The sequence below is a fragment of the Lingula anatina genome, chromosome 2 (assembly GCF_051362555.1).
Source record: "Lingula anatina isolate TDL-2025a chromosome 2, LinAna3.0, whole genome shotgun sequence".
In the NCBI taxonomy this organism is placed as follows: domain Eukaryota; kingdom Metazoa; phylum Brachiopoda; class Lingulata; order Lingulida; family Lingulidae; genus Lingula; species Lingula anatina.
In genome coordinates, this window is record NC_141768.1 from 41,979,588 (window position 1) to 42,005,323 (window position 25,736).

General features: G+C 37.6%; 2 protein-coding genes across 3 annotated transcripts in view; one reads left to right on the top strand and one right to left on the bottom strand.

Moving 5' to 3' along the window:
- Positions 1-25,736, bottom strand: part of LOC106176856 (uncharacterized) — a 42,044-nt gene that overhangs the window by 14,792 nt on the left and 1,516 nt on the right. For both annotated transcript variants that reach the window (XM_087006466.1, XM_087006464.1), the window contains exons 2-5: positions 10,619-10,951; positions 3,524-3,743; positions 3,279-3,335; positions 472-597 (exon numbers count right to left, since the gene is read on the bottom strand). In XM_087006466.1, the coding sequence (XP_086862592.1) occupies positions 472-597; positions 3,279-3,335; positions 3,524-3,743; positions 10,619-10,806 (591 nt within the window). In that variant the 5' untranslated portion in view covers positions 10,807-10,951. The remainder of the gene's footprint in view (positions 1-471; positions 598-3,278; positions 3,336-3,523; positions 3,744-10,618; positions 10,952-25,736) is intronic.
- Positions 16,925-25,736, top strand: part of LOC106176875 (cilia- and flagella-associated protein 337) — a 30,649-nt gene continuing 21,837 nt past the window's right edge. Inside the window, exon 1 of the mRNA XM_087006468.1 lies at positions 16,925-17,147. The gene's annotated coding sequence lies outside the window, so the exon portion shown is untranslated. The remainder of the gene's footprint in view (positions 17,148-25,736) is intronic.

The window sequence follows — 25,736 nt, forward strand, 5'->3', positions numbered from 1 at the left end:
AAAGACAAATTAGATTGAAACCCCAATAATGCATTATCTATCTTCTGTAACAGCACAGCCTTGGCTCGACAAAGTGTTGTACTACATGATACAAATATGGTTTACTGAGGTCACGGAAAAAGATATCAGACAGTTGTGGATGGAATCAATTTGTCTGGGGCCTTTGACATTTACATAATAATACAAATTGAATGATTCACAATAAAAGCTTTTCATTGATCATTTAAAGACCAACAGTGCTGAGAGAGAGAGAGAGAGAGAGAGAGAGAGAGAGAGAGAGAGAGAGAGAGAGAGAGAGAGAGAGAGAGAGAGAATCAAAGTGTGTTAGAGAAAAAAGTGAGCAATGAGCAGTGCTAAGCCTTGTTTCAGTGTTGTTATTTATTCCATTATACTGACAAAACTTGGCCAATAGCATGTAAAGCAATATTTCATTATTAATGTCTGTGTGTGTCTGTTTAGTGGTGTACTTACAGAGAAAACCATCTTGGACTCCAGGTAGAGGGCTATATCAGAGAAACCTGCCCTCTCAGCACAGTCACAGGGCGTCTCATTATCCACATTCTCTATAAAAAGGGGTGCACCATTGTTGACCAAAAACTGAAAAAAAAAATTGAGGTATCTATTAATGATATGATACACAGAAGATTTAATAATATTAATAAACTTTCAATTCAGGAATGTCAGGAATTAATCCATAATGGCAAAATTTGACAAATTCAATTGTGTAATGATAGGGACAAAAAACACAGTATAGTGGGCATTGTTTGTACAATTATGTGAATATACAAGAAAGAAAGAATAAATAATTTATCTATTGTCATGTATCTGAGCAGGTGCTTCTGAATCACCTTAAAGGCTTAACAGTACAAGACCATACACAGTAACACAATTGTAACATTGTGATAAAAAAGCTGATTATATCATACAGAGTATGCCTTTAATAAATGGAGCCAGAAACACAAGTCATGCGTATGTCTCCATAGGGTGTTAATTTGATATATTAATTGCTTTATGATATGGAGAGCCCTGATAAATATACTTTCAACTACCAACATCTATAGTTTACCTTGAAACTTGTATTGCAATCAAGAATGAAGTATTGGCACATCTAATTGCTTTTTATTTAATTTATTGAAATTGATCATGTCCTAAGAGTAAATGTTGGAGACAGACATCAGCTTTAATACACTAGTTTAACTCCCACTAATTGAATATCAGAATATCATGGGCCTAAATTTTCACATTTTTTAAAAAAATTTTGTACAAATCCTGGAAACAATGACTCCCAGAGCAGATGAAATTGATTAAAAAAATTTTAATGGAATGGTGGTGATCTATAGCAATGGACATTTCTTGATACATTTGATTATTTTTTCATGCAAGCTGAAAATGTAAAACTGAAGATAAAATTATGCCATAACAAAAAAAAAAAAAGTCTAAAAAATATTACTAATACCCATATGAATATATCACATCCACCTAAATTCCATCTGGAATTTTTCCCAAACTACAAAACACCATATAAGTATCAAGTAGACAATCTCTGGTGGAACTGTCATGTAATCCAGTACCTAACTACACTTAACACACATCACTGCCTTCAAAATTCACTTCAAAGTCTACGCAATGACATATTGTCATGGCAACTACAAGATTACCGATAGGTTTTCTCCTAGGTACGTATGAAAGTGTCTGATGCAATTCCTGTGAGGCTTTTCAAGAATCTTCCCTCATCCATTCCCATCATTACTGCATTGACAGAGAACGAGACACTGTTATGCAATAAAAAGATCTGTAGACATCAGTATTCCATTATTTCTACCATAAAGGAATAGTTCTAAACAATACCTTGTCATCATACCATATACCAAATTACCTCGGGGCAGTTTAATGAGACCAACTACACAGATAATCATGTAGTTGATTTACTACATCGTGAAAAACTCATCTTCTTTATGTAAAATCCAAATTCCTATGTTCTGTCATTTCTACCACAAAGGGAATAGTACTACATTTTCATTGCGCCATAGGTCACAGACCCAAATAATTGAATAAATTCTTTTGTTTGATAATGATGACCCAAAGTCTGTGTGTTTATACACTCTGCAACACTAACTGCAGGAGTAAATACAACGCACACATGCATGCATGTGTGCTTTCGCATGCATGCATGCGTGTGCACAAGCATACACCACTACATAATTTGCCACATAGTTACACCTTGAACAAGTCTTGTGGAATAGATTTCTATTTTGGTACACGCACACATACAACTACATAACCCGTCACGTAGTATTACCTGAACAAATCTTGTGGAATGGATTTCTATTTTGGTACACGCACACATACAACTACATAACCCGTCACGTAGTAATACCTGAACAAGTCTTGTGGAATGGATTTCTATTTTGGTGCTGGCTGATATTTTATCTAACATCAGCCACAACTCAAATCCTAGCTTAACTCAAACAAATTACATATTAAATGAATGTCACCCAGCTGTCTCCTTATTGCATAGTGTGGCCAATAACATGAAGACACTAATAATGCACCATCCCAGCTCCAACTACTTAAAGATACTCTATACATTGTAAGTTTCCCAGAAAATCTAATTTTCCTTTTCATGAGAAAGAAAAAGCAATTTCCTCCAACTTACAAATTAGAGCTCAACCTGCCCTGCATTTGGGTTTGGATGTTCTGCAAAATTTATATGTTTAATAATTTATTTAAAAATACCTTTGTTTTAAATGAAGCAGGATTACATAGGATTCGTATAGACCACAATGTCTTTTTGACATTTAAGAAGGAAATCAGTTTATATTTATATTTCAGGGGTTTTGACATTTTTAAGGTCTGAATAAGGAAAGATAAGTAGCTTTGCAGGATATGTAGCCTTTGAATCATTTTTCAAAGGCATAGAGTATGCACTGAAGGGAATATGATCCTACAAATGTCACCTTTGAAATACCACCTGGGTTAAAACATCAGTCTATTTCAAACAAAACACAACCTGCTGTTTCAAACAAAAGGCTTGTGTTAGCTCCCACCCTCCTTGGAAAGATGAACACATGATATACAAAAAGAAACAACCAACATAGAGGCAGATCCACAGATATTTTCTGACAGTCTTCCAAATTATTTTTGTTGATCAATCTTTAATTTGTTACCATCTATATTATATACCCATCAATGTAAACTTGAAAATCTGACCTTCTTCTGGACGACCCAGAAGATGGCCTGAACCCATCCCTGCAACAATAATCACACAGGATACATACCTCCACACATCTCTTGAGACCAGAGCTGGCAGCATAGTGGAGACCAGTGTTTTTGTCCTGGAATGAGAAATATATCAAATAAATAACAAAATCACCACAAATTAGATACTCCTTAAACAGGTTGGCTTACAAAGGCACCACTCAAGTCTAATTTTAGACATAATTTCAATCCTTAAAACTAAATAAATAAATTTAATCTTGGGTTTCTATCTTCCATCCTCTCTCCCCTCATTCCCCCCCCTTACCTCATCCTGTGCCCCCAGCTCCACCTTCTCCATTTGTCCATCTTTGAGATCTGCCCCTCGCCACTGCAGCAACATGGCGATACAGTCCACGCGTCTCTGCCGCGCCATAGGCCGAGTCTGATTGGGGTTGCCAGGGTTGATGGTGCAAACCAAATGGAGGGCCGACTGGTTCTTACCATTCTTTTTGTTAGGATTGCCTTGTAGGTCATGTAGGAATATCCTTGAAAGATTAAAAAAATCATTTAAAATTGCTGTTGATCATTTATTTATTAATGTTATAAGATCAATTTTAAGCTGGTTGATTTTGAAATTCTAATTTAGACAGTTATAAAATCTGAAACATCCCTGTCTAAATTTGAATACCAAATATATGAATACATGGAAAGTTTCTAAATGTCATTTTAAAAAATTTACATAATTTGTGCAAAAATATATGATATTATTTAAGACTTAGACGAACTTGTACATTGTTAATTAAGAAAATCAATATAAATTTTAAAACATATTACCCAACTAAATACAACATCCATTTGCAGGAATTAATTTATACTAATCGAGGTATAAATGATGAAGTAACACAGCTATGTGACAGTTGACTTACTTGGGTCTTGAGTAAAAAAAATTCATTTTGTCCAAGCTTAGGTGCATTACATGCCAAAGCACGTCTTAAGCCAGCAATTTGCAAGGGAGAGGGTGTTCTTTTTTACCTCTAGTTGAACAAAATTTCTTAAAACCTAAATTAAGTTTTGAATCAAAGCAAGTGGTTCTTTCTAAACCCCCCCCCCCCTAAACTCCCCTATGGACCTGCAAAGGCACCAACCAGTAAGAAAAAATCATGTTGCCATAACAATGTATCAATGCATATCAAACGATGCTCGCTGCCATCAATAATTCATCAGACGGGAATCAGCACTCCTTGTGCATTCAGCACACGAAATAAATGACAGATTATCTCAATCCTTGTTTTCTATCAGTTGTCAGTAATTTATAAGGAATAAACAAATCCTAAATCAGAGTTGACTGTGGATTTATACATATCTTGTCTCCTTGTATTTTATTTTTTAAATGAAAACTAATTCGAGCAGTCTATGTTGATTGTTTGATCACATGCTTCGGACAACCTCTCGTGTAATAAACTGTTAAAGGCAGTTCATGGATTTTTGTGTACGTTTTTAATGAAAACTGAGCGCAACCAGTTAAATTAATGTCAATTGTCAAAATGCATTTTGACAAGATCAATGCCACCCAGTTACGTAAAATGTAAAGTGATCAGGCAAAAACTATTATAGGCAAGCATGGTAGTATGTATAATAATACAAAATCTTCATCTTAGATTATTAACAGACAGCTTTTGTGAGACGTAATTCTGTTCTAAATAATTCTCTAAATAGCCTGAAGGGCCAGAAACAAGGTTTTCTCATAAAGTAGGCTTGCAATAATCATGTTTTGTATTGCTATTATTTGGGATGACTGAAACAAACATTTCTGAATCTAAGCAAATTCCAGCTATATCCAGCTACACTATATTAATTTTCCGTAGTATCTTTTATATGTCACATCCATGTACTGCCGTTTTGTCACTTTGACTAGCTAAAGACTCTTATGTTCTCAACGGAGTCAGCATTTTTTTTTTTTTTTATTTGGTTATTTCACCCTTTTCAATGTCAACTAGACTTGATGTGAGCAGATATGTGAGAATCTATATACCTGCAAGATAATCACTGGCCTTAATGAGTTGTTTCAATGGTAATTTCATAAGAACTAAGCCCTTGAATTCTAGGGTCGTTATGAAATTTATTAGCAAATTATTTCAATATTAAAACATAATAATGACTTAATAATGGCTTGCCATTAGTGTTTTCTGTGGTTACATATATCAAATTTCAACTGATGACAGCCTGCAGAGGCGATAAGAGAACTCCCATGATCTCCCATGTCAGACCAGACTGGCTTGCAATGAAAACAGGCACCACTTACTACACATCCTCATTACATGTCAGTCACACATTAAAGTAAAACTAAGCCTTTAATTGCTGAGTAATAGTCTCCCATCGTTTCATCTGCGCCATGTTTCTCTCTGTCTCGACAAACACCGATATTGATAATTCATGTTGAAATGATAAAATCAATTGCAGGTCTTTAAGCCTTGGTTGTTGTGAACAAGTTTTCTTCTTCAAAGTTCAGTCTGCATGTCAATACAAAAGCAAATGGGATCTTCTTTCTAAAGCTGCATTAATTCAGACCACCACTGTGTTTTAGAAGAAATTGGAAACTCACACCTCTCTTCTGAATGCTGATGGAAGAAAATTAAGTTGATCAAGTGTCTTCTGAAATTCCGGGTAAACTCTGAGAGCGTACCAAGTGAATTTGTCAAATGCCCATCTCTGAAGAGACACCATGGCAAACAACTTACTTTATTTCTAATGAACGAGGAACTTAGACTGGGTTTACATGCCTAGATCGATCTAACAGGATCGATCCATTTCCAAGGGGTTTCTCGCTAAATTGCTTTCAGCTTAAGCGGCTTAGATGTCTAGCACATGTACTAAAGCTACTAAATGATAATTATCTCCTAGCAGCTTCAGTAGGCGTGACAGACACCTTAGCCGCTTAAGTTGATTACAATTTAGCAAGAATCCCCTTGGAGATAGATCAATCCACAGTGCGACAGGGTCTGGGAATGATCCCTTAGATTTGCATTCTGTGGTGAACTATAAAAATAATCATATTATCATTGCTTTGCTGCAAAAGTGGGTACTTTGTAGTTTCAAAGCAGCTTGACTGGAAATGTGACAAATTTGTTCCCCTAGGGTTCAAATGTCTGCAGGGCATCTCAGTAATCTAATCTTCAACACGGAAATGTCTAAAATGGACAAAGCCTGATCATGACCAATTAAATCGCTTCTGGCCTCACATACAATCCTGAACAGTCGGTAAAAAAAATTGTCTGTGTGCTGCTTTGTCCCTGAAGCAAAATGTCTATTGTTTAGCCCAAAACAATGCATATAACAGACACAATACTAACTGTACACACCCATTTTTTCTATTATTAAAAATAGCACAACTGATTGCTATAATTTCTAATTTAAAAAATAAAGTGAATTGCCAGACAGAGCTTGCAAATGTGAAGTTAGTGGTTTCATTGAATACCATTGAATATATAAAATTAAATGATAAGGCAGTTTGTCTCTTCTTGTATATAACTGCCTATCATGCCATGTTTCTATGAAGTATATATATTACATTATCCACCTGCTGTGATGGCAACATTTCAACCACACACAGCTTGGGATTCTCTAGCAACAGTCGTATTTATGTCTCACACAGTCTGCAGCTTAGTTAAAACTCCAGGAATCAGTTGTTTAAGTTACCTTAATTAGCTATATTATATTGGTAAAAGAGATTCCCAGAATAATTGGTCCACAATTAATGAATTGAACACATCTAATTGGACTGTCACCAATGGGAATAAAAACCTTCAAGACAATCACAATTTGTTTAATGGACCAAGAAAAAATGTTAAGCCATCTTTTAGTTTCTTAGTGAAATTAACTAATTAAGTTGGCTAAAAAAATCAAAAACTGACTCAGACTTTTTGTGAAATAGACTCCAGGCCAATCATTTTTGCCCTCAACCAGTAAATGGAAAGCAGGACATATATATGATAAAATGTAGAGTGGCAGCACAACTTGGTGAATCATCTTTTGCAAATTGCAATCAATTCTGGCAACACTATTTGTCCTACACCAGTGGCTGGCAATGAAGTCCCATATCATGGTTAAATACAATACGATTGGCTATTAGATACAGATACCACAGCATATGCTCATCAGGCCAGTAGAAGGGGGGGGGGGGGAGCAAAGAATGACCCTTTTTGCCAGGAAAAAGATATATATGCGCTTGGTAAAATATGATCCAGGTACATGACGGTTTCATGGTATGCGGTCCACTTTTTCAGAGAAAGAACCCCCCCTTTGAATTGCTGGCTATGGGCATGTGTTAATGTGCTCATTTTGGTTGGTTGCAAGGTAGTTTTGTCCCCAAATTTAAGGTACTCAGCGCTAAGACTAAAATGTCACCAATGATAATAACAATGTCAAAAATGAAGAAAATAGAAACTCATGATGTGAACATCTTTTAAATTTCTCTACGAAATGCAACTTTGTTGGCAAAAATATCTGCAATCTTTGCTAAAACTAACTATCAGCTTTTGTTGTTTCTTGCAACAGGGCTCAAAAATACAACACCTGATTTTAGGGAACTGAGCTATTACACAGAACCAAAACAACGACAATAAACTGGAATAAGTGAATTTGATTGTCCACACTGTTGTCACAGAAAATATTTCTCCTAATCACTCCATCAATTCACTGCTTCATTTCAATGAATCACAAGATGCAATTTCAAATTTCTTAACTCAAAAACCACGAGAGCATGACTAAATATAAATTTGCCAATTTCAAACACCCTAAGCCTTGTAATGCCTTAATGTAAATAATAAATAATGTATGTATTGTAAATATGAATTGAACTGTGTCAATGTGGATGTAGCTGTGTTAGGTTTGAGTCCAAACTTCCAAAATGTATCTTTATTGCTAGTAATCTTTGCCTGGATCTCAAAACTTAGACAAGTTAAAAGACTTTATTATATCTAGGTCCTGTTTTACAAAAATGTCTGTCATACTGAAGTAGCCTCTTCCTGCTATTAAATATTATATATACCATAAGCATGGCACATTATATATATATATATAACTATAACAGTAAAATTTATGTTCTGCCAGTGTATTGATCTAGATCTATAATTGTAATAAGTATTTAAAGACTGTATGAGTAGCAATCCATAGTTATATATATCTATTTACTTATTTACCTATATGTAGTATAGGGGCTAACAAATGTAACTGTCACATTTCATGCTCAAATAAATTATTATAAATTATTATAAAATTCATTTTGGGGCTAAATTTTTAGACCACTAGATTTAGCCTACCAAGATGCATTGATCTTGTAATTTTCTCTCAAAAATGTAGTGATTAAATGTTAATGGCCATTTATGAATGAAGTTCTCTTCAAACCAGTGAATGAAATGTTATATAAATCTTTAGACAGATAAGAATGTAAACAAAGTTCAGGTGTAAATGAAAAAATTGGCCTTATCTTTACACAACACTAAATGACTAGCATCAAGTAAATATGATCTGATTGCAGAATCCCATATGTATATTAATATATACGCCTGGCACTACCATCAATATTGGGCATCAATTTCAATCAAAATTTTCACCTATCAACCTTAATGGCCCACAGAGCAGTCTGTTCCGACAATAAAGATTGCCTAAATTTTGCTACAGTCATTGAGCATTTCCCCTTCGTACCAATTAATTAGACAGCAAAAATGCTTCATCTTCTCTCAAAATAGACAAGTGCACAGATTTAGAAGGAAACTATGGTTTTATATACTGCTCTCTCATTGATTTTAAGATTAATATTTACAAGGAACACCACAGGTTCAGTGGTGAAAGTTAAAGCATTAAGTGATGCTACCAGTTAAGCCATGCTGTCTTAAAGTGTTTGGTTACAGTAGGAAGAAATGATTTTTTTCTTTATTATTCTCTTCAATCACCTTTCTTCAACTTTTTCCAAAGACCCATTGATCATCTGTTCTGTGCATCTCCATTCATAAGACATAAAAGGCATGATTCATCATTTCCTGGTTTTCACTTTCTTGACTTGATACATCTATCATAATAGCTACAGCATTCCAGACACATTTTATGTGCACTCCCACCAGAGATGAAATGAACTCCAACCTCTTAACACTTTTATTTATTTTGATATGCCAAGTGAATGATAGACATATTATTAATTCATTTAATAATGTAACATTTCATCCAATAAACAAAATGTAAAGTTACAATATGCAGAATACAGGAGTCTCGAAAGACTAGATTGCTGAGGACTGTTTTAATTTCACAGCATTAAAGGAAAGGTGGTGATTCACTGATGCTAGGTCTAAAACAGAATTCTTCCAAGGTCTACAGACTGTTTCGCTTTTTCCACTCATTTTAAACTTCTTCAGAAACAAGCTTTTAATATAATATTTGCTCACATTATTAAGCCTATACAAAGGGATAATCCTGTCAAGAGAAGCAGGGAAATTTTTTCTTTTCTTAGATTCTACCATCACATTCAAATTACCAATGTCAAGCTGATAAACCTTTTTACATTTGATTTTTAAATTTTACTTTGGGTCAATTGACATTCAACACATTTAAACTTGCTTTTCAGGACTAGCATGTTCAATCAGACACATAAGGCAACTAGCTAACACATCACAAAATTGGCTTTCTTGATAAAAAGAAAAAGCCACCAAATAGCCATCAAGATCTGTTCAACTGGCTCCCAGCTGGTGTGATCACTAGCTACGTTTCATCCACGTCAACAGCTCTAGATCTGCTCTACTCAAGTCTGTACACTTGCCATTGAAAATTTGGAAAAATTTTCCATATTCTAAGAAAAAAAAACAGCACTGCACAACAAAAAGTGATGACATGATTTCATACGAAATATTTTCACTTGATTGGTGAATTGGCAGATGTTTCCTCAACAAATAGTTGAAACCAGTAATCCTGAACACTGACACATAGCAACACATACATTCTCTCGTTTTGTTTTGTAAATAATTCAATCAGATTATGACTAGTACAGGCAAAACAGGGATTCTTTTTGTGTAAAACTTGGTTGCAAATGAGTAACCTCATTTACGAAACAAAAGCCTTTTATAGTATATGTTCAATTGTCTCCTCTGATCCATTCCTAAAGCTTAAGTATCTTAAAATAATCTACAGCTATGGGGATGATGTTTTCAGGAACATTTTTTTTTTTTTTTTTTTGCCTATTAAGGATTCAGACTATGCATAAGATTTCACTACTAGTACCTGAATCAAATACATACAGATGAATATATAGATCTGAAAGTTCAAGGTGCAATTTTGCCTTTATGTGTGCATCCATGCAGTCAGGAGAGGGCACATGTACTGGCTGCACTTCCTGGATATCCATTATATAATTATATACAATACACCCACCCACCTGAGTAAGGACTTCATAGCATACTGTGCTGCAAAGTGTAAAGGAGTCTGATGCTGGTACGTCTCCCCGTATGACATGTTCGGGTCCAGCGCCTTTCGCAGATCTGCATTGCTTTCATACAGCTGCAGCGCTGCATACTCGTCGCCATTCTGGAGATGTTTGCGGAATTTGGAGGACGAGCTTCCCATGATGCTTCAGGGCGATTCCTGGCAATGCTGATGGAGATATTGTCTACTGATATTAGACCTATGCTTTGAGGCTGACCACCAGGACTGTCCTTGCAAGATCCTTTTTTTTCTACAGCTGATGTTGAAAGCTGTTAGAAGTGATGTCCTGAAATGAGACGAAAGACATCTGAGTTTATAAAAACATGGTACTCCCCCAGGTTTTTTTTCCATTCACAAATCCAAAGCAACGACATTTCAAAAAACCGCAACTTGCTTTTTACAATCAGTTCATCCTGCAATACTAACAATGATGACTACACTGCTAAATCAACTATCCACCACCCCTACCTAAAACACTTCCTTCATCAATAACATTTACAGGGAGACAGTCTACTTTGATCCACAGGGGGGACAGCTTTTAGATAAGATTTTTTTGTTTACCATCCCTTGTACATTGTCCTTCATTTATTCCAGACACATGACTCAATACTATCAGTCTCAGGGGAGATTACAAATAAATGCATTGAGGACAATGAACTGAGTGACCTTTCCATCAGTGTATTTAAAAATTATGGCAATAAAACTTGTTTTGTTTATATAACTTGTAGTTCCCAAAACATTAATACACAGTCCACGTGTGAATTAAGAATACATCAAGTTTTAAGTATAAATTATACACTTTCAACTCCTGTCAGAGCTTTCAATGTACTTAGTAAGTAAGGTTATATTCCTTCCTAAGTAATTAAATGTGAAAGGTATTTGGAAGCAAAGAGAAAGTTAAATATGGTTTCCACTTGCTATGTTCCAATTTTTCAAGAAAAAGCACTCATTCTAATTGTTAAAAACCAATACATGGGTCATTGTTATTGAATATTACTTATAAAGTATAATTATCTAACACCTAATTTCTTCTAATGCTAGGTAATCTTTTAACCTTATTTCCATGACTCTATTTAATTTTTTAATATGTTTTTTAAAAATATACATATAACTAAATAGTCTGCTTCAATAACATTATTTTCCCTTTCAGTTTAAATGCAGTATTACCAAGGACGCAAATACTAACCAACAAAAATGAAGTCTCTATTCTGCAATCTCCTGAAATAAGAGCTTCTGTGATATAGATTTTATTGTAATAAGAGCCAGAAAACACCAAGATGATTAAGACAGTGACAGGAAATTGTGTGGACTAGCAGTGGCATGTTCACACAAGGCTGGACTTCAACGTGAAATGTGCTGTCAGAAAATTCAGAGTCACTAACTATATTATACATCTGAAGTCCAAAGGCTCATTTGCAACCAAGTTTTCCACAAAGAGAATCCCTATAGTGCCTGTAATAGTCAGTTGTGTTCAATATGATGATTAAAATATTAGTATTTAAAATGATCAAAGGCTAGGGGACAAATAAAATCCTGCACACCCACAGAGAGATTTTTGTTTCAATAGACATCTTCATCTTGTTAAATGTTAATAAAATTATTGTCTCTGTTAGCTCTCTTACTTTTTAAACTTTGCCTTGATCTCAATTGACATTTAAAAGGATGCCATGTTCTTACTTAAAAATACATTTTCCTAGATTCTGAAATGTCTGAAAAAATAAATATCAATTGCAGAATATACAACGTAATCAGAAGCAGGTGGTTTTGTGGAATATTATGAACACAGACATTAATAATGAAATATTGCATTACATGCTATTGGCCAAGTTTTGTCAGTATAATGGAATAAATAACAACACTGAAATAAGGCTTAGCACTGTTCAGTGCTCACTTTTTTCTCTAACACACTTTGATTCTCTCTCTCTCTCTCTCTCTCTCTCTCTCTCTCTCTCTCTCTCTCTCTCTCTCTCTCTGTGCCAGTGTCTATGCAAGAGATAGGAGGGTTTCAGGTCATCTTGCCTCTCCCAGCAGGCAAAACACTACACACCTGTCACAAATGCAGACATGGAGAAACTGTCAGTCTGACTGGTCATGACCACCTGAAAAGCCAGGGGACTGGCAAGATCTTTGATAATGCAGGTCTTCTGGACAGGCAAGGTTTTTTGTGGAAATAAAATACATTAAAATTAATCATACGTAAAAACATCAACTACCTGACCTGCACAGAATACCAGTCCTGCATATTTCTTGTACTGCAAGTTTTCCAGAGCTTCAGAGCCTCCAAAGTTTTCCCCATGTCTGCATATGTGTACCTTTTACATCAAAAACATTGTAAAGATACCCGCCACTCAAAATCCTTTATCCAGTGATAAGTATCCTTACACAAGATTCTCGCCCCCCCCCCCCCCCCCCGCCCTCTATAACTATATATATATATATATATATTCCATTATCAATCAATTAATTAATCATCACCAAAATCAAAATTATTCTAAGTTAGCCCATTTTTGGCCTATCCTGTAAAATTTATCAAAATGTGTCCACAGCTATTAGAGTTGGTTTACTCAGAATTATAAAGCAACCAATGCAAAAACATGATCTCCTCAGCACAAAGTACTAAACACACAGCAACAAAGACAAATATTATCAGCAGGACAGAGAAATCACACAGGCACCAGCTAAGAAAGGTTAACATTATTGTCTGGCCTGTTCAAAAAATTCAATCACGACATTCCCCACTCTATTCCAAGAGCTTGGAAAATTGGCTTTAACAAATGAGACATCTAATGCATTGGGATAATAAGGCCTCTAAAGAAAGAGACTGTGTATGTACATACTTGCATGTTCAGAGAAAATCCTAACAAGTTCTGGGGGCCCCACTTCACTCAAGACCCTATGGGGCTCATTCCCAATAACTCTGTCAGTCTACTTAGAACGATCAAACTCCGAGGGCATGCTCGCTGAATGCAGTCAGATTAACTGAATGGCATGTCTCTTCCTGGCATTGAGTAGAATACAGAATATTTAGTGACTGTACGTTGGAAACAAGATGAGGCATATTAATCTCTTAAACTGATTGCATTCAACAACAGTCCTCACAGAGCTGGATTGATCTGCCTAGACCGATAGTGTCATTGGGAATGAGCCCTAAACCCGAAAATTTTAGAACAAAATTTTGGTATACTTCAGTTCACAATAAATTCAGTGTTCCACTAAAGGTAAATATTGGTCTGACTAATTGCTAATTAGCAATGTCTTTCTTTTTATAAAACAGGCACAAGATATTTCACTTTGCTGGGTCTAAGAAGACTAAACTTTTAGACCAATTTTTGGGCTCAAGTTCTTTTTCACACTAGACGCAACTTTTGTAATATCACAAAGTATCTTTTAATTGGAGTCCCACAATCCCAACCATTAAACATTACCATTTCTTGGGTAATCCTAAATAGAATTCTGTTTTGAGACCAACATTATACTTGACCAAATGTTACCAGTATTCTATGTGCATTCCTGCCAAGAATTAATGGCACATTAAAGGATGTTGTTTCACTATGTAATAAAATACAGTCACCATAGTTTTGCATTTTTCAGATATAAATCTCTTTTCCAGGGCATGTTGAAAGAGTCTACATTTAAAGTTACTTGATATCAATGTCAATCTTCAAACAGGATATGCAAAAATTGGCTCATGATAATACACTATGAAAGGTAAATATATATAAAAAAAAAACAAAAAAGGAATTCTGGCTATAAAAAATATATACACATATATATTTAAGGTCTTATTTGTCAAAGATAATATAACTGGAACAGACAAGCCCAGGTTTAAAAAAAACTCTGAACATGTATTATGGAAGCAAATACCAAGGTTACGTAAATTATTTGGGGTTAAATTGCTCTACGGTCATGTAAAAATTTAAAGTGGAATTCTGTGATTCCACAGAAAAAACTCATGTCTGCTGGAGAGAGAGTTCCAGTACAATCTCAAATCAAAAGCTCTAGGTCTGATAGCTGTACTTTCTCCCTTTTCTTCCAACCCTCACATTTTGTCCATCAGTCAGTAATGATTAAACATCCTAAATCTGTTTAATTCAATAGCTGAGAGATTCCCATACCTCTCACGATGTGCTTGTGTGCGTGACCAGAATAATGAGATATATTGCATACAAAAAGGAGGCTTTCTGAAGGATTTGATGTCATTATGTTCTGGGAATATTTCAGCTGCTGGCATTTACATTCAAGGAACAGACAGGAAGAGAGGTGAGGATGTCATTCCCAGACATCCTCACCTTCAGAAGCTGTAACAACAGTTATTCCGAGAATGCTTTATAACATTGAGCACATCATACAACATTTGCGGTAGTTAAGAAAGATAATGAGATCAGAAAAAAATTGTAGATTTATATTAATAACTCTCTAGATTTCACAGATCATTCACATCATGATCAAAGTATGCCAGAGTAAGTGTAATTATTCAAAGAAAAAGCTAGGAATGGAATTTACACTAAGGGCCCTTTCTCAATAAATGTGCTATCATTCCACGTAGATCTATCAAACTCGGCAGGGACTCTCACTGAACGCAATCAGATTGACCAGCCTCCTCTTGTTTCCAATGTACTTGTATGATTATCAGCTTTTCTGTATTCTATGCTGATTGCATTCATGTAATCTACATAGAACAGTTTCATTGGGAATGCACCATAAGAAGCTGTTCATTCTGCTTCTGTACACCAGTTTCTACTCAATAACTCGCCTATCAGCAAGAGAGAGAGAGAGAGAAAGAGAAAGAGAGAGAGAGAGAATTCTTCACTGCTGAGTAACATGCATGCTTAAATATATGTTTTGCTAGAATTCACTCTATCTTTAAATCTGTATCTTTCAGTAAAAACAGGACCCCCGTTTCTGGCCCAGTAAGTTGGAAATGTTATGTCAATGAAAAATTGCTTCTGATTTTAATTGAGCCCCAAAATTACCCCCAGGTTCAAACCTGGAGGAAATCCTGTACATAACCAACTATATTTCCATTTCAATCTTATCAACACTTGGTTACACAAGGATTACGACTAATGCATTGAACACATTACTGTAACTCTAAGTCAAGCAACCCCAGCTTTGTTCACGGCTCAAACACAGATCTTCGTACCGAAGGAAGACAGATGTCAACATGGCTTTCAAATCACACTTTTATCGCCATAGATTTCTCCTGGCTGACCAGCATAGACCTCATCAATCACATATAATGACTTGATTTGCTTTCTGCTGTCACCCAGCTGCAAATATAACTCGGACAATTATACCTATTGTGAAGAATGAAGGCTATTGGCACTCAAAAGTATTGGTTTCAAGGTTATTAAGCAAAAGAATACAGTAATGCCCTGTCAATTCATGTGTGCTTTTAGGATAATTTTGGCAGGAATCAGAAGCATAGGAAACAATCATTTTTCATTCTTACTGACTGAATGGCCTTGGGTGAACAAATGTGCACCTGTCACCACTAAAAAAATAAAAAATTCATTGAGATATGCAAATTCTATATTGTAATTATTTAACAGTTGTTACCTAAACAGTTAATTGCTCATCTGTGGACCAGAATAGAAGCAATTAAATCTGCACACGTGCAGATGGCACTGTACCCGCTCAGCAGGAGCTTAGACTGGGTTCCCATTTCTAGTTCCATCCATCTGGATCCATCTAACTCCCTGGGGAGTCTCACTAAATGTCTATAAACTAAAGCCTAGATCCCAACTACATTTTGGACGCACAGTTTTTAGGTCCGACTAGGACGTAGCTAGAGCGCAGGGAAGGAATCAAGTAATTCACGTCGAAAAGGTTCTACGTGCTGTTTGCGTCCTCCAAAAGTTGCACGATGGACGTGTTCCTAATGTACGAACTCCCACCTTTTTCCCATTTTTTTGGCCGTAGACCACATGTAGCAGCCCGTACATTCGGTTCACAGGTTGACAGCAATTTATTGAGACTCCCCAGAGAGTTAGATCGATCCAAATATCTGTGGGAATGGTCCCTTAGTGGGAGCAGGGCTTCGCTCCATGTGATTAACGCTCATTACACAACCTGTCTTGTCTTGTCTTGTCTGTCTGTTAAACAAGTCACATGGTGTTTAAGGAACACCCTGAAGTAACAAGCTATTCAGGGGCTGTTTTTATTATCACAGATGAGCAATTACTCGTAACTGTCTTGACTGCTGTCAAGGAGACTTGACAGGGACCTGCTAAGTGACAGTGCCTGAGTAGTTATGCAAACAATTACCAGCCAGGTAATCATCCTTGAGATTTTAGCATAGGGTCACAGTACAGAGATAAGCCACCTATTTAACCATTGAAAAAAATCAATGTGAGGGCCCTATAGAGGATATGGGAGAGTAACGACACTGGGGAGAGAACTTGAAGGATACTATGGTGAAGAGAATTTTGTAACATTCCATTAAGCAACAAAAGAACAACTCAGTATCTTTATTTTACAAGGTAAATATGGTATTCCATGACAAATAACAAAGCATGAATGCAAAATTAATAAGTGTGTTGGGGGAGGGTGAAGTTGATTGGGAAAGTACAGAGTTGATTAGGAAAGTCCATCATTCCATTTTTTTCTGAATGGGATATAAGTACGGTATATACAGTGGTATGCAGCTTGAAAATGTGCTTATAGTTATATTGTGGTCTTGAGTCTTATACATTTAGGCATATATCATTCTCTCATCATTCAATATTCACATTTAATTTAGCCAAAAACAAGAATGATAAAGTGCTGTCTCTCAGTCATAATGTCTTATTTATTTAGTTGTCTTTGTACAAGATACATTGTATGCATATAAAATTGTGTAGAGAGCCTGTAAACAGTACATGTTGACATTTTATTGCCTAAAATAAAATAAAATGTATGTCAAAATGTGATTTACATCATTTAATTCAAAAGCAATACTAGTATATATAAATAAATAATCTTTAAAAATCACAAAAATGAAATCACTTCACCCCACTATACACAAACCCATTAGTTCAGGGTCTTTATGGGTTATTTATGGTGATTTTATTAAATTCATTTTTAATATACTTAACTGATTCAATCTGAATTTGTGCACTGTGGTAGACTAGTGTGGTATTTCTAAGCGTTTTTCTGTGGTTTTGGGGCTCATTTCACATGTTCATTAACGAATGAAGGTGACAGTCAAATGTAATATAGATAGTTCATTCGTAATGCTCTGTCAAGTCTTATACCCAGATAGCAGGACGGCATTGGGCCAACGTTGGCCCAACACATGGTTGGTTGTACTGCCAATATTGGCCCAACGTTGGTAAGCCAACCACCGACGTTGGGCCAACGTTGGCCCAATGTATGGTTGCTCATTGGCACAACGTTGTACAGGCATTGGCCCAACGTCATTTTGCCAACCTGCCAACGTTGGCCCAACGTCATTAGGCCAACCAAATGCATTGGGCCAACGTCATGCCAATGTTGGAATTCTGACGGTTGGGCTGCCATCGTTGGCCCAATGTCATACACCCTACAAACCTTCATTGGGCCAATGTTGGCCCAACGTTGGGGCTTTTAAAGTGCCAACATTCATCCAACGTTAATTATTGCTTTCAATTATTTATTTTTCAAATGAATTTAAAGGCAATACATTAAATTTAAGTTTTGATATTTATATTCACTACAAAAAAGTGATTATCAATTCTACAACTGATTTTATTCAAGTGCATGTGTATACATAAGGTAATAATAAAAAGGTATAAAAAGTAAATGTTAAAACATTAACGTTTATTATAATATTCTAAAAGAGTATGTGAAGCCTTTTTTAACTTATTTTTTAAAACACAGATGGCTGATCCTAACCTTAGTTTATAGAAACAATTCATGCTTGAATCATTTTGAAAACTAAAGCATGCTAGATGTATTTGGATTCTTGTAATATCCAGATGTTTGTTGCAATTGCATGTCAAATACTAGGAAATGGCCTATATATATATATGTGTGTGTGTGTAACCAAATCAACAGTAAATACAGTGTCAATAAATTGAATAAAAAAACTGCAGACTACAATGACTTCTTGTACAAAACAATGTATGTTTAAAAAAAAACTACACTGCAAAAATGGCAAATTAAGACACTAAACAGGGGAAAATGTCACTTATGCAAAGAAAAAAGTAAGATTAGAACAAAAAAATTTTTTTTTACCAAACAAAGCTGCTCATCGAATCTGAAGTAAAACAAAAATACAAAAATAGTGATAATTATGCATGTACAAAGGGAGGGAAGTATTTTTGGACTTCCAACCTAAATAATATTACATATTGTCATTTTAAAACTAATTCAAACAAATCATTAATAATCATGATCACTATAGTTCTGTAATGCATAAATCTTGAATAACAAATGAAAAAAAAATTAGATGACCGTGAAATATAACAAATCTATAAATGACCATGCAGTAACTGTTTCAATTGAACTTGCATTCTGGCTACATTCATGTAAACTCTGAAAATAAGAATTATATATACCCCAGCATAGATATATAGATGTACAAAAAAAGAGAATTACATATTTTCAAATACAAACCCCATTATATTGTTGATGCTTCTAAATTAAATCACATCACTTCACAAATCAAATCACTCAGTGAATTGAACCAGTTTGCAATGCTTGTGCTTTTTTCATATCCATAACACTAAGAAATGCAACATCTGGGACCTTGACTGAGTGACTCATCATAATTAAAGAAATGAACAATGGAACAAGTAGCTCTACAAAGTTAACAACATTTCATTTACATGTCAACACAACATCCCTTCCTTTCTTGGAGAGAAACAGTCCTTTCCAAATCAATATACAGTATGCTAATTAGCTAGATATCTAATAGTGCTCTTTATATGTATCATTCCAGGTGTCCATCATCAACTAGATTAGTTCAATAAAGTTGAAGATATACATATTTATCTATGACGGACACCAGATTTCCCTTGCCACTGTGTAGATAACCGAGTTAGATTTTCAGCCATTATTTGTAGAGTCTTCAAAACAAACAGGATGCCCCAACTGCAATGTCCTGTGGTGGGTTGTGACTGGCAGTCACAGGACCTTGACGCTGCCTTCGCAGGAGCCTTAACTGCAGCTCTCCAAATGCATGGCCAGACTGCCCATCCGACTCAGCCGGCGCCCCAGAAACTCAAGCTGGATCCACCACAAATTTCAACAGGGTCTGATCCAGATCAGTGGTCGGCATTCACCAGGCAGTGGAACATGTACAAGGCTGGTATGAACATCGCTGAAAACATGGTAGCAACCGCCCTCTTTTACTGTTGTGATCAAGACTTACGCACAGACATTATGCGAGATCTTAGAGACAATGTTGCAAATATGGCGGAGGCAGACCTCCTAGCTGCCATAAGAAGACTAGCTGTCAAAGATGAGAGTACCCTGGTTCATCGCATACGACTGAGTAAAATGACTCAAACTCCAGGAACCAGTATTAGAACATTTTTGGCAAGCCTGAGAGGCCAAGCAGCATTGTGTCGGTATACAGCCACATGTAAAGAAGAAGGCTGCACCCATATGTTTGACTACAGTGATGAAATCATAAAAGACAACCTCATCAGAGGCATCGCTGACCCAGAAATTATGTCAGATTTATTGGGTGACCCTAAAACAGACAGGACGCTAGAGGAAACTGTATCCTTTATCGCTCAGAAGGAACAGGGAAAAGTGACCAAGAGTGCAGTCGGAGACAATGCTAATGCTGCCAGCAATGTTCAAAAATCACCACTTGTTCAAACTGATGGGAAACCGAAATGCTGGGCATGTGGTGGACTTGCCCATGGACCAAGAAACGATAGAAGAGCAAGAGCCAGGAAGTGTGAGGCATGGGGTTTCATGTGTGCCAAATGTGGTGTCAAAGGACATTATACAGACCTTTGCAGCAAATGTAACACCTGCGGTGAATGGGGCCACCGGGATAAGTCTTCAAGGTTATGCCAGCAAGGGAGAGGATATAGAAACCCGCCCAAACCACGTACTCAGACAGGTCAAACTAAGGGTACGGACCGCGCTGACACCAATTATGTATTTGATCAGCTGTGTACGGCTTCCGAAAACAATCCGCCCAGGCGACATAAACCCAACAAGACTGCATTTCTTGATCACCACATATTTGACGGCCAGTGGATAGCTCGCCCATCAAAACCCCACCCAATGGTTTTAGTGAGAATGACCCCTCTACCTGCAGATCATGCTGCTTTTGGGTATCCGATGCAAGACACGTCAACACTTAAACCAGTCAACATGTCCATGATTGCGGATACAGGGTGTCAGAGCAGCATAATACCACTGAAGTCGGCTATGGCTCTAGGCATAAGGAAAGAAGACCTCTTGCCTGTTAAACTTGTGATGCGAGGTGCCATCAGAGAGAATCTGGGTGTTATGGGTGGCATTGCTGTCAGTGTCTCAGTCAAAGATGAAAACAATCACATCAGAACGTCTCGCTTGATGTGTTACGTGTCTGAATCCATTGAGAAAGCCTTCCTCTGCAGAGAGGCACTGACAGACTTGGGGATAATTAAGCCAGATTTTCCGAGTGCCACGCATATAACACACACAGCTTCAATTGGCCCCACTGACGAAGTTCCATGCACATGTCCAAGGCGCAGAGAGGAGCCACCACCATTACCCACATCTCTTCCCCCTGGCTTAAAGGCTTTGGAAGAAAATGTTGAAGTGCTTAAAGATTGGCTCCTCGACTATTATGGAGCAACAACATTTAATACGTGTGAACACCAGCCATTACCCCTGATGAAGTGTGAGCCGCTCCAACTTCATGTGGATCCAGATGCCAAACCGGTCGCAGTCCATAAGCCAGCACTTGTTCCAATTCACTGGCAAGAGAGGGTCTTTGCTGATCTTGAAAGGGATGTCCGAATAGGGGTCCTTGAACGAGTCAGCCCAAATACCCCAACAACATGGTGTTCCCGCATGGTAGTAACGGGAAAAGCCGATGGCACTCCTAGGCGAACAGTAGACTTACAGCAACTGAACCGCCACTCTGTCCGCCAAACACACCATGTGCCTACCCCCTTTCACTTAGCAAACCGCATCCCACAGGGTGTAAAAAAAACCGTGACGGATGCCTGGAATGGGTACCACTCTGTGCCTATTAGGGAGGAGGACCGGCATATCACAACATTCATCACACCATGGGGCCGTTACAGATACAAGGTAGCACCTCAGGGGTTTTTAGCCAGTGGAGATGCCTACAACCAGAGATTTGATGCCATAATCACAGACTTCCCTAATAAAGTCAAGTGTGTAGATGATACATGCATGTGGGCAAACTCAGTTGAAGAGGCATTCTTTCAGGCATGTAAGTGGTTAGACCTGTGTGCACGTAACGGTATCACCTTGAATCCCAAGAAATTTCAGTTCGCCCAAGATGCAGTCGAATTTGCTGGTCTTGCAATCACACCTACGAACATACAACCAAGTGACAAATTTATAGATGCCATAAGGAAATTCCCAACACCTACAGATATCAGTGGTGCCCGAGCCTGGTTTGGGCTCATTAATCAAGGCGCTTATGCATTCTCAATGGCACGTCAGATGAAGCCATTCAGGAAGCTCCTAAAGCCGTCCACAAAATTTGAATGGACAGATGAGTTGGACAACCTGTTCCACCAATCCAAAGAAGTCATTATAGAAGAGATGAAAGAAGGAGTGCGTTTGTTTGATCCAAACCGCCAAACATGTCTGTCCACTGATTGGTCTGTTGATGGAGTTGGATTCTTCCTGATGCAAAAGTATTGCCAATGCACCTCCAAAACTCCAGCATGTTGTCACAATGGCTGGAAGTTATGCTTGGTAGGAAGCAGGTTTACCCACCCAGCAGAAAGCAGATATGCACCCATAGAGGGTGAAGCCCTGGCCGTGGCCTATGCATTGCATCAGACTCGCTACTATGTATTGGGCTGTAAAGATTTGATTGTTGCCACAGACCACAAACCACTGGTTCAGGTGCTAAATGATAGGTCACTCACCGAAATTCACAACAGGCGACTACTCAATCTCAAAGAAAAGACACTAGCATACAGATTCACCATAGTGCATGTCCCAGGGAAGAAGAATCCCGGCCCAGATGCAGCATCCAGACACCCTGCTGGTTGGCCAAGTAGAATGCATCTACCAAATGAACCATCTGACAGTGACACCATATCCTACATGACTGTGCCTCCACAGGTCACATTGGCTAGTTTATACCAAGACACAGCAGACACAGACTTTGCTGATGATGCTTGCACCATTGCTGCTGCGTCTGCCTCACTGGATGCTGCTAACATTATTGTCACCTGGGATATGGTCCGAGATGCCACCTCTTCAGATACAACATTACTTACACTAATGCAATACCTTGAGAAAGGCTTTCCAGAAGATTGCAGAGAACTCCCCATAGAGATACGTCCATACCACCGTCACACAGCAAGCCTGTGTGTTGTTGATGGAGTGATACTCATGGGTCAACGAATTGTTATCCCAAGGGCCTTACGCACACCAATCCTCAATGCCCTCCATGCAGCTCACCAGGGTATAAGTGCTATGCAGTCCCGAGCAGCAGACTCTGTTTTTTGGCCCAATATCTCAGTTGACATTGCTAGAGTTAGGGACCAATGTGCACATTGTCATCGCATGGCTAAATCAAACCCGATGCAGCCACCATCTGATATTAAACAACCAGACTACCCTTTCCAAATGATCTGCTGTGACTACTTCACATACAACAGTAAAGATTATGTTGTCATTGTCGACCGATATTCCAATTGGCCAATGGCTTTTAAAGCAGAAGGAGGCGCAGAGGGTCTAATCAGAAGATTGCGTGAAACTTTCGTCACATTTGGAATACCAGAGGAGTTAACCTCAGATGGTGGACCACAATTTACTGCGGGGAAAACACAAGAATTTCTTAAAACCTGGGGTGTTAAACACAGAATTTCGTCAGTTGCCAACCCTCATGCTAACTGTAGAGCTGAGATAGCTGTCAAAACTGTGAAGCGAATGCTTGCAGACAATATAGCCCCAACAGGATCCCTTGATGTTGACAAGTTTCAGAAAGCCATGCTTATGTACAGAAATTCTATTGACCCACAAACAAAGGCCTCCCCAGCATTAATTATATTTGGACGGCCTATTCGCGATGCCATTCCAATACCCATGGGAAGGTATTCCCCACACGAAACATGGGCAGAGCTGATGTCACATCGAGAAAGAGCACTTGCAAAACGTCATTCCAGAGAGCATGAACGCTGGAGTGAGCATACTAGGATCTTACCACCATTGAGGGTTGGAGATCATGTGTACTTACAGAACCTTGTAGGAAATTATCCCCGGAAGTGGGAGCGAACTGGAATAGTAATTGAAGTAAGACAGCACCACCAGTATGTCATCAAAGTGGATGGTTCAGGCAGGGTGACTATCCGCAACCGGCAGCATCTTAGGAAGTTCACTCCATTTGTTAGCAGTGACTACTTCCCCATGATTGAGATGGCCCTCAAGGAGAACACAGTGCCTGAGCAACCCACTAAGTTGGTCCATCACGAACCTGGTGACCTTTATCTGGGAAAGAAGCAAACCCATGACAACCCTGTACAGGTCACACAGCCAAAAAATCCAGATGAACCTACTGTGCCATACCAGGATGCTTCTACTCCATCGCAATTATCTGAAGAGCCAGATTTGAGTGCCCCAGATCCCAGTGGCCAGGATGCCCCTACTGTCACCAAACAACGCACCAGTGGTGGTTTGCCACGTGCATTAGCCCGTTTGCTACCTCATAACAAGCCAGGAACTACAGAAATGCTTACTCCATCCAGACCAAGCCGTCATTCTAAAGAGACTGACATACAGGAAACTCGGAAACCGGCTTCAACCAGGGACTCTTCTTGAAGTCTCATAATACTTGACTTTTCTTTTTTAAATGACTTTAGCTAGATATTTAATTTGATTTTCTTTTAGCATATAGCTTTTAAAAGTTGTTGTTGTTGCTTCAATTTCCTTATTCAATTGACTTTTGAAAAGAACTATGGAGGACCCATGTTCACAAACTTTAAAAGCTCCCCAGGGGAGGAGACAGAGGACTTTAAAAAAAAGAGGAATGAGGACTGACATATAAGTGACGTTTTATACATGCCCGTATAAAACTTCCCCCGGGGGAAGGAGATAGCTAGATATCTAATAGTGCTCTTTATATGTATCATTCCAGGTGTCCATCATCAACTAGATTAGTTCAATAAAGTTGAAGATATACATATTTATCTACTAATTGACAGTCCAGGCCTTAAATTGTCTTTTCAAACATTTGCAGAATAACATATGAACTCCAACTATAATTCTTTTAACCACATTGAAAATTCTGAAATCTAATCAACTCATTGACATTTAACAACAACACTTCTATTTTACATTAAATGTCCTTTCACTTCAAATTCCGCATGATCTCTTCCTTTGCCTGCCTTAATGATCCTTTATGTCACTATACTTCTGAAGGTTTCTCAAACATGTATGAATAATATTTTGTTTCATGGTCCTGCACTAGAGCCACATTTATTTTTCTTGGATTTCAGCATTTCCCACGTATTTTCATCAATGATATTACAATATTCACCCGAGTCTGGTAAAACACTGAGATTAACGCTGCTTATCTCTATTTCCACAATGTCTTATGTGCATATTGCATCAGTTTCCACACCAAATGTACATGCACTCCTGGATTATCATGTTCATAACTGTGATTTACATGGATAATAGTTTCGGTTTTGCAGACTTTTGCAAAGTGATCCAACTTAATTCTTACACTTGTTGCGAGATTTTCCTCTAGCAGGGCATTTAAGGTCACGACCAAAGTGTCCCTTACCTCCACATCTGTAAAATGTTTTCTCAGTCGGGGGGTTTCTACTTCGTTTTTAATGTCTGACCTCCTGGCGCTGAGACTGAGGTGGTTTGTCAAATGACTTCGGTTTCACCATACTCACAGTTACTGGTGTTCCATTTTCATTTAAAGAGTTAACTGACGATGT